Source organism: Poecilia reticulata, linkage group LG1, assembly GCF_000633615.1.
Source record: "Poecilia reticulata strain Guanapo linkage group LG1, Guppy_female_1.0+MT, whole genome shotgun sequence".
In the NCBI taxonomy this organism is placed as follows: domain Eukaryota; kingdom Metazoa; phylum Chordata; class Actinopteri; order Cyprinodontiformes; family Poeciliidae; genus Poecilia; species Poecilia reticulata.
In genome coordinates, this window is record NC_024331.1 from 30,863,891 (window position 1) to 30,872,874 (window position 8,984).

An 8,984-nucleotide genomic window follows, 5' to 3' on the forward strand; every position below is an offset into this window, starting at 1 on the left:
CTCTTAAGACTCACCTTTTTCGGCTGGCCTTTGATTCAGTTTGAGCTGCTGTTACTTTTAGTTACTTTTATTGCTTTTTTTAGATTACTTATTGTGATATTTATTATGACTGCATATTTGGGTATGTTCTTGTATTGCATTGTGTGTCTTCATTTTAAGTGATTGTATTTTTGGTGTTAGTGTGCTTTTAATTTTTATTTCACTTGTTTTAATTCTGTGGCTGTACAGCACTTTGGTCAGTGGAACTGTTTTAAAGTGCTATATAAATAAACTTGGCTTGGCTTTTAACTCCAGATTGAATCATTCTAAAGAAATAAATGTTATGAGCTTGTTGAACAAGAAAATAAAAATCAGACTTTTTTAATATTAAGATTTATTTGGCAAAACAGATTAAAAACAAAAAGATTGTCAATCAAGAGAGATTTTAAGGCAATAAAAATAAATGCACAGGCTTCCTGTGAACACTGTTCGCACTCCAAGTTGAAGTTTGTTTTAAGTTACAATATGTATCATAATGAAATCATAAGCTGATTAACTCAAAGCTTAGGTGATGAGCAGAGGCTGAGTAAATATGACGTGTTGTGTGGCCGCAGCGTTAAGAAGCAGGTGGGTATTTTCCATACACAGAATAAGCCTGCAGTTAGACTTCATCGTCTTCTCTCATCAGGATAAAGCTTCTTGATTGGACAGATTCTGTCTCTAGCAAATTAAACACCGTCAGGAGAAAAGTTTCTATGAAAAATCTCCATGTTTTTTTTTTTTGTTTTCCCGGTAGTGTCTTTTCCGGATCGGGGTAATTCTGAACTTGCCGTGTGTTTAGACGTGGACGGCTCCGTTTGAACTGGCGTCGAGGCCGTCCGTGGACAGGGAGGACGGAGGACGGGCCCGCGGGCCGACCGGAGTGTGGCTGACCTGCGAACCCAAGTCGTCTGACTCCCAGCGATCCAGCTCCTCCCTCACCAGTCTCTCCGTCTGCTCCCTGTGGACGTCCGTGTCGCGGCCCAAGCGCTCGTCCTGAAAGACATAAAAATAATCCATTAAGTAGGACTGAAACGATTAATCAAATTAATCATGATTAACTGACTATTGGAATAATTGTCTGTAATAATTAGCCTGTAAATATATTCTACACAAAACTCCCCAAGTGGCAGTTTTAGCTTCAAGTGGTTCAAATTCTGCAAAAAGTCTATTAAGTAGGGCTGAATCAATTATTAATCAATTATTAATCATGATTAATCAATTACTGAAATAATCGTCAACTAATGTAGTTATCAATTAATCATTAAGTAGCAGTAAACAGGCTCAAAAGAGTCAATTTTCTGAAAGAACAGCACAATCAAAGCTGTAATTAAAACAAAAAATGTGTAAAAATGTAAACATTTGCACTTAATATTAAAAAAGCTCTTTGTCTGTAATTATGTTCTACCCAGGACTCCTAAAGTGGCAGTTCTAGCTTCACCTGGTTCAATTTCTGTAAAAATTAAAAAAAGTCTATTGAGTAAAGCTGGAACGATTAGTCACGATTAATTGTTTATTGAAATAATCGTCAACTAATTTAGTAATTGGTTAATTGTTAACTGAAATGTATAGACTCAAAAAAGGACATTTGCTGAAAGAACATTATACATATAGCTGTAAAAACAGGAGCTGAATTGTTTATTTACTTGCATATTTTAATTATTTTTAACATTTTAGAAATAGGATTAAGTGATTAAATAAAAAATCTGCAGAATGTGCCAGTTTTAAAAAAATCCAATTACTTAATTAATCACTTACAAAAATAATCATTAGCTGCAGCTCTACTATGAAGTTGTATATTTTCTGTTCAAAGCTTCCATTTGTACCTGATTTAAGACATTTATACGTTTCAGGAAAATAAATTAAAAACTGAACTGGAAGTTTACAAAGCAGCCAAGTAAAGCAGTGTTTCAGAATTTATCCTGAAAAATTCATTTAAGCGAATCTAAAACCGTTTTCGCACTGCAAGGAACGGCACGGGGTCAAAGTAGGGCCGACCGTGTTTGCATCAGAACTTCTGACTCGGTTCCACCCGGCTCCTTGGAACCACAATAGCCGTGGTTCCAATCGGGCCGGCCAAGCGGTGCTGCTTAGAATGAGCAGCTGATTGGTTTAGAGCAGGGGAGCCCAAAGTGAGTCCTGGTGGCCCGGCATCCTGCACGTTTTAGTTCTCTCCCTGCTGGTATAACAACCTCTTCAGCTTCTCAATGTTCCTCTTAGGCCTCTAATGAGCCATCATTTGATGCAGGTGAGTTAAACCAGGGAGAGAACTAAAACATGCAGGATGCTGGGCCTCGAGGACCCACTTTGGGCACCCCTGGTTTAGAGTCAGCCGTTGGTTGTTTTGCAGTCAGCCGGTGATCGGGTCCGGCTGGCTCTCACTAAACTGTTCTTACTGTATTTTGTAAAGGGTGCTCTTTTTAATATTTTTATTACTTTTAATTTGCGATGAATTCCCCTCAATATTCTGCTGTTACCTGGTCCCATGATGAGGTAATTTTTTCCTCCGCTTACTCGCTGATGAACGAGTGCAGAATGAGCTGATCGGTCAACGAGGAAAGAGACAGTTTTCCGCCGCATCTCTGAGGAAAAGGCTTCGGCCGCAGCATCGAAACCATTGTTTAGTTTCAAATATAATGACGTCAGGTTCAGATTTGATGGCCCTCAGTTATATGCAAACACAACAGGGCTGCAGTACGGGTGGAACCGGACTGAAGCGTGCCGTGCCATTCCGTTCCGATCCTTGCAGTGCGAAAACGTCTTAAGAGTGCAAAACGTTTACAGTTAGCAAAAATGCTCAAATGCAAAGCAAAAAAATGTAGCTCCGCTATCATTAGCATAAGATTTGTTTGTCGAAAAGTTAGTTTTTCAGGGCTATTTTTCTAAAATGAGGAGCCTGAAGTATCCAACACAATCTGGTGCTTGTCACCTCCATGAGTCCGTCCAGCAGCCGGCCCAACACGTCTCTTCTTTTCAGTTTAGCTCGCTCCATTCCCTCCAGCTTCACTATGACTGCGTCGATCTTCGACACGATGCTGCCGAAGGAGTGCTCCATCTGGTCCACTCGCCTCACCAGCCTGGCACAAAGAAAACAGAGACGTCTAGAAAACCCAAAGGATCCAGATTCAGTTTGTGTTTTTATGAAACGGCATCAGGACTCAATCTGACGGTTTTAGTTTTAGGAAACAAGTTTATCACCATCGATACCAATCAGTAACGGAGTACCTCAGGGCTCCGTGGTTAGATGACTCCCACTTGGTCAAATCATCTTCTCAGATGCGTCTAAATTACATTTCTATGCAGATGAAACAAATCTAACTCTAAAGACTGATTTAAAGCCTGAATGTGTGAAACTCTTCTTAAAAACTCTTTGATTTGGTTCCAAAAGAATTGAGAACCTTTTGGAAACAGGCAGGTGATCCTTCTGTCGTTCGGTCGAAGGTTTGCAGTCTTGCTTTCATCTCTGGTTTGTCTTTTGATTCTTCACTAAATTCACGTTTTTCCCCCCCAGAAAACCAACTCTGGACTTCCTCAAGAATGCCTTCTTTAACGATTGATCAGATTAATCACAATGAATCAATTATTGAAATAATCATCAACTAATTTAGCAATGGATTGATCATTAACCGGAGTATAAAGCCATTGGCTTAAAGAACAACGTCACTCAGAGCATCGTTTAAGCCAGCGGGCGGACTGATCTGCATACACTTGAAACTCTTCGTATGAGACGCCGCCTGAGCTGCTGCCGCGCCGACGGGAACTGTGACCCGAGTCTTCGTCATCGTCCTCCTCCGAGTCGTCCTGCGTGCGAGGGAAGCTGCGCCCGCTGCTGGGTCGGGTCAGCGAATTTCGCTCCAGCTCCAAGTCCTCCTAGCGTATGAGCAGAAACACACTGAGTGTCTGCACGACAAAAACACAAAATCTCACCAGGTACTTTTGGACTGGTTTCTGCTGCAAATACACTTGAAATGAGACAAACTAACTTACCAGTAACTGTTCAGTAAGATATAGGAACTTGTTTTAAGTCAAGTAATTCCTTACTGTTGATGAAAAACTACCAGTAATGTTATTGACAGATTATTTCACTTATATCATGGGAAAATGTCTTGTTATAAGCATTTTTAAAATACAAGGAATTATTTACTTCAGCCCAGCTCCTTTGTCTTGCTGAAAAGTTACTTGTTAGTTTTTTCTAATTTCAAGTGTAATAAGATATTAGCACTTGAAACTAGACCAAAACTGCTTGATAAGATTTTGTGTTTTTGCAGTGTGCAGCTGTTGTTTTTCCTCAACCCAAAGGAAGGAGGCGTTCGCTTCGTCACTCACTCTCTCTTTCTCCAAGTCGTCTCTCATCTGCTGGTGTTCGTGCTCCGTCAGCTCCGGGTCGCCGTCCTGATCGTATTTAGCAAAGATGGCCTGAATCTCTGCGTCTGTGTGGCCCTTTCTGAGCCAGATAAAAACACAGAACACATGAGTGACAAGCTGTATGCATGCAGAACCCGATGTGAGGCTCTCAGTCACCCTTTAAGATCCTGACGCAGCTCATCAAAGTTCATTTTACTGCTCGCTTGTTGCAAACCACTGGAGATTTTGTCCACCGGCGTTTTCTTCAGTCTTAACTTCATCAAAGCTTTGTTGCAGCCCTGCAGGGAGGAAACGAACTGAATTACATCTTTAAATAAACACGTCCATACGGTTGATTTGGAACAAGTCCCGCTGGCTTACACTGCATGCTTTTTTGTAGTTTGTAACTTTCCATTAACCTCAACGGCTCCTTTTCATCTTCAGTGTCCCACTTATTCAGCATTTCAGTCATTAGCTTTCCATTGACCATACAATTGCACAAATTGGAATTATGAAATTAAATTTGCTTAATGGAAGCATGTCAATTTTGAAAAGATTCACATTTGTTGGTGCTAATATGAAGTGCTTTTTCGGCTGTGTCGAAATTATTGTATTCTGCAAAACTGCAAAGGAAACATTTTTTTCGCATCACACAAGTCACATGATCAACAACAGGATGTTACTACTGGTGGAAATGACAAAGAAGATGACAGGAAGTAGTTGTTTTTTAATGATTTATTAAATTTACGTGTGAATTTAACAGCGTTTCTTATTTAATGGAATTATAAAATTATGTTTTTTCAACATTATCAGAATATCAACAGTTATGCACACATTTGTAGTGGAAAACAGATAATGTTCTCATTATCTATATCACTCTGTGTCGTATTTAGTTTATTAGTATTGTTGTAAATGTCTTGCCATATCTGTTGATTCCTTTGAATGTATTATTTATTTCAGTATTTTTTTTTAACCTTTCCATACACAAGTAAAAAACAAACAGAAACCCACAATTCTGGAAAAACAAAAGACAAAAATCTTGACAAAACTAATACAAACTACTGTCTCTTGCATTTGTGCTAGAAACAGGGACTTAAAATAAAAGGAGATAAATATGTATTTTAGTTTGATACCTTCCTGATGAGGTCAGTCATTTCCATCTCACACCTCTGCTGGGACATGTCTGCCTTCACCTCAGAGTAGGTGTCATTGATGATAGCCAGGAACATGTTCTGTACGGACAAAAATGTTTTGCTTCTGTCGCTCTCACAGTAATACGTTAAAGCCATGTGTAACCTTCACTTACCATTAATATAAAGAAAATAAAGAAGACAAAAGTTGTAAAATAAACAGGTCCGAGCACTGGGTTTGCCTCCTCAATCTCTGAGAAGTCAAAGTCTCCCAGAATGATGCGGAACTGAGTGAATCTACGCAAAACACAAAACATCAGACCTACATAAAACAGAAACGTGTCTCAAATGAAATGTTGCTGGATTTGTGAGATGAAGCCGTTTTTCTTACACGCTGGCTTGGAAAGTGCTGAAATCATTGACTTGTGTCCCAAACACCAAGTAGGCGAGCTGAGCATACGCCAGGAAGATGATGAAGAACATGATGGCGAAGCCGGTGAGGTCTTTGGCGCAGCGGGACATGGTAGTGGACAGCTGACTCATGGTCTTATTGAAGTTGATGAACTTAAACAGCTGGTGGAGGTGAAGAACGGGATGTTAGAATAAGGAAAGCACCGATCAACCTTTTTCACTTCCGATACCGATATCTGTGGTTTGGTATGTCAGCCAGTACAGATCCAATACAGAAAAACTGTTGAATTAACTTAAAATGTTTCTGCTTTTTAAATACAGACGTAAATTCACAGACTTATACATTTATTTGATAACTCCGCACACTTAAATAAACAAATAGCTTAAGTTTAGTCAAACATGTAAAAACAAAACAACTTTAATGTGTTCAGACAAAAAACAGCCAATCTAAAATAAAAAATAAAGAAAATGGAAAAAACGAAAGGTTCAATTAGGTATTCTAATTAAAATTAAAAAGACATGCAGCAAAAACAAAAAAAATAAAAAATTCCTAGTGTTGAGGATTTTGAATTGATTGAAAATGCCCAAAACTAAATTTTAGTCTGCTTAATTGTTTTTGGTAAATTTATATTTTGAATAGTTGATTTTAATAGAGGAAAAAGCCAGGCAGCTAAGCTGGCCTCAGAATTCAAATTTCAGAATTTTATGCACAAACCTATTTTTGTCTAAATATAAACTGATGGAATTTGATGCAGTATGGATCCTTAAAATTGTTTTAAATAAATATCTGATTAGTTTACACTGTATTTCTACTAGTCTCACAATTTAAACAAAATCAGACACACATTGTCACCGATACTCAATCTCTAACCTTTTTTTTTTATAAATATGGGGACTGGTGAAGCTACTCATATCAGATGGGTGTATCTCCAGTTAATACGGACATTTTTAGAGTAAAGCTGAATTGCAGGAGGAGGATTTGTACCTTGACCCAGGAGAAAAACACAATAACAGCTGCCAGGTTGTTGAACTGGGCCTGGAGGCTGGCCAGAGGCTCAAAGCTGGGGTGAGCCGTGTAATTCTCCAACAAGCCGCTCAGCAAGTTTCGGGCCATGGCTGTTCTGGTTATGCTCATAATAATGGCCACAACACTCAACTACAATGACAATAAAATAATAACATTAGATTAATATGATTTCAACTGGATTAATTGTAAAGATGAACCTTTGATACGCACCCCAACGATCAGAATGTCAAGGCAGTTCCACATGCTCTTGAAGTAGTGGAGCCGATGGATGTGGATTTCCAGAACTTCCTCCACAACGTAGTAGAGGATGAAGAGGCAGAAGGCCACCTCACACACGCCCACAAAGTAGTCCCAGCTGGACACGTATCGGATCAGACGCACCGTCTGGAAGTGCCAGGAGGTCACAGCCCCTCCGGTGGCAGGGAACTCCACCAGCAACCTGATGGACCCGGACATGCAGGTTCATTTCATGTTGGATAATTCTAGCACTTTGCAAAACCACAAAATCTACTTTTGGTCCAGTTTCTACTGCAAATATCTTACTAAACTTAAATTAAGACGAAACTAACCTATAAGTAACTTTTAAACAAGATATATGAGCTTTTTTTTATTCCTTCATAATGATGAAAAAGTGCTGGTTGCATTTTCAGATGATTTCACTTACAATATGGGAAAAATATTTAGTTATAAGTGAAAATAATCTGCCAATGGAACAAAAACCTTTCATCAATTTTAAGGATCTATTGACTTCAAATGAGCTTCTATATGTTGCTGAACATAAAACAAATCAAATCAAATTTTATTTATATAGCACAATTCAGCAGCAAGGCATTTCAAAGTGCTTTACATCATAACAAACACAAAAACACAAAGTCATGCAACATAGAATCAACAATCAAAACATTACATTAAGTCAAGTGCCATCACTAAATTTGTAATTGATTACGTTTCGAATACAACTCTAAACAGGTGGGTTTTTAGTCGAGATTTAAAGGCACTCAGTGTTTCAGCTGTTTTACAGTTTTCTGGAAGTTTGTTCCACATTTATGGGGCATAGAAGCTTAATGTATTAGTAAGTTAGTTTTATCCTAGTGTACTAATAGACTTGCACTAGACTAGTCCAGACCAACAACACTTGGTAAAACTTTTGCGTTTTTGCACAGTAAGTACAAATAAACTTGATTGATTGATTGATTGTTTGATTGATTGATTGATTGATTGATTGATTGATTGATTGATTGATTGATTGATTGATTGATTGATTGATTGGCCTGGACGATATGACTGAAAAACGGATAAAAAAAGTAAGCATTTCATATCAGTTAATATCATTAATTGATGACAAATGATATTAACTGATTGATTGATTTTCAATTCTAGGTTACTAAAGAATAAGTGAGTCTCTAGGTAACCAAAACATGAGTGAGTCACTAGGTAACCAAAGAATGAATGAGTCGCTATGTAATCACAGAATAAGTGAGTCGCTACATAACCAAAGAATGAATGAGACACTGCGTAACAAAGAATGAGTGAGTAACTGGGTAACAAAAGAATGAGTGAGTCGCTGGGTAACCAAAGAATGAGTGAGTCGCTGTGTAACCAAAGAATGAGTGAGTCATTGGGTAACAAAGAATGAATGAGTCGCTACGTAACCAAAAAATGAGTGAGTAACAGGGTAATGAAAGAATGAGTGAGTCACTACGTAATCAAAGAATGAGTGAGTCACTACGTATTCAAAGAATGAGTGAGTCTCTGGGTAACAAAGAATGAGAGAGTCGCTACGTAATCAAAGAATGAGTGAGTCGCTTTGTAACCAAAGAATAAGTCAGTCACTACATAAACAAAGAATGAGTGAGGCACTACGTAACCAAAGAATGAGTGACTCACTACGTAACCAAAGAATGAGTGAGTCACTACATAATCAAAGAATGAGTGAGTCCCTGGGTAACAAAGAATGAGTGAGTTGCTACGTAATCAAAGAATGAGTGAGTCGCTGGGTAACAAAGAATGAGAGAGTCGCTACGTAATCAAAGAATGAGTGAGTCACTACGTAA

General features: G+C 38.5%; 1 protein-coding gene across 2 annotated transcripts in view; it reads right to left on the minus strand.

The window, feature by feature from the left end:
* Positions 1-355: 355 nt before the first annotated feature.
* Positions 356-8,984, minus strand: part of pkd2 (polycystic kidney disease 2) — a 17,306-nt gene continuing 8,677 nt past the window's right edge. Inside the window, exons 6-15 of one of the 2 annotated variants that reach the window (XM_008419764.2) lie at positions 7,141-7,369; positions 6,889-7,059; positions 5,884-6,065; positions 5,669-5,789; positions 5,496-5,594; positions 4,540-4,661; positions 4,345-4,462; positions 3,725-3,885; positions 2,948-3,095; positions 356-1,014 (exon numbers count right to left, since the gene is read on the minus strand). In XM_008419764.2, the coding sequence (XP_008417986.2) occupies positions 817-1,014; positions 2,948-3,095; positions 3,725-3,885; positions 4,345-4,462; positions 4,540-4,661; positions 5,496-5,594; positions 5,669-5,789; positions 5,884-6,065; positions 6,889-7,059; positions 7,141-7,369 (1,549 nt within the window). In that variant the 3' untranslated portion in view covers positions 356-816. Of the gene's footprint in view, positions 1,015-2,947; positions 3,096-3,724; positions 3,889-4,344; positions 4,463-4,539; positions 4,662-5,495; positions 5,595-5,668; positions 5,790-5,883; positions 6,066-6,888; positions 7,060-7,140; positions 7,370-8,984 lie in introns of both variants that reach the window. The other variant, XM_008419755.2, reaches the window with a different exon arrangement.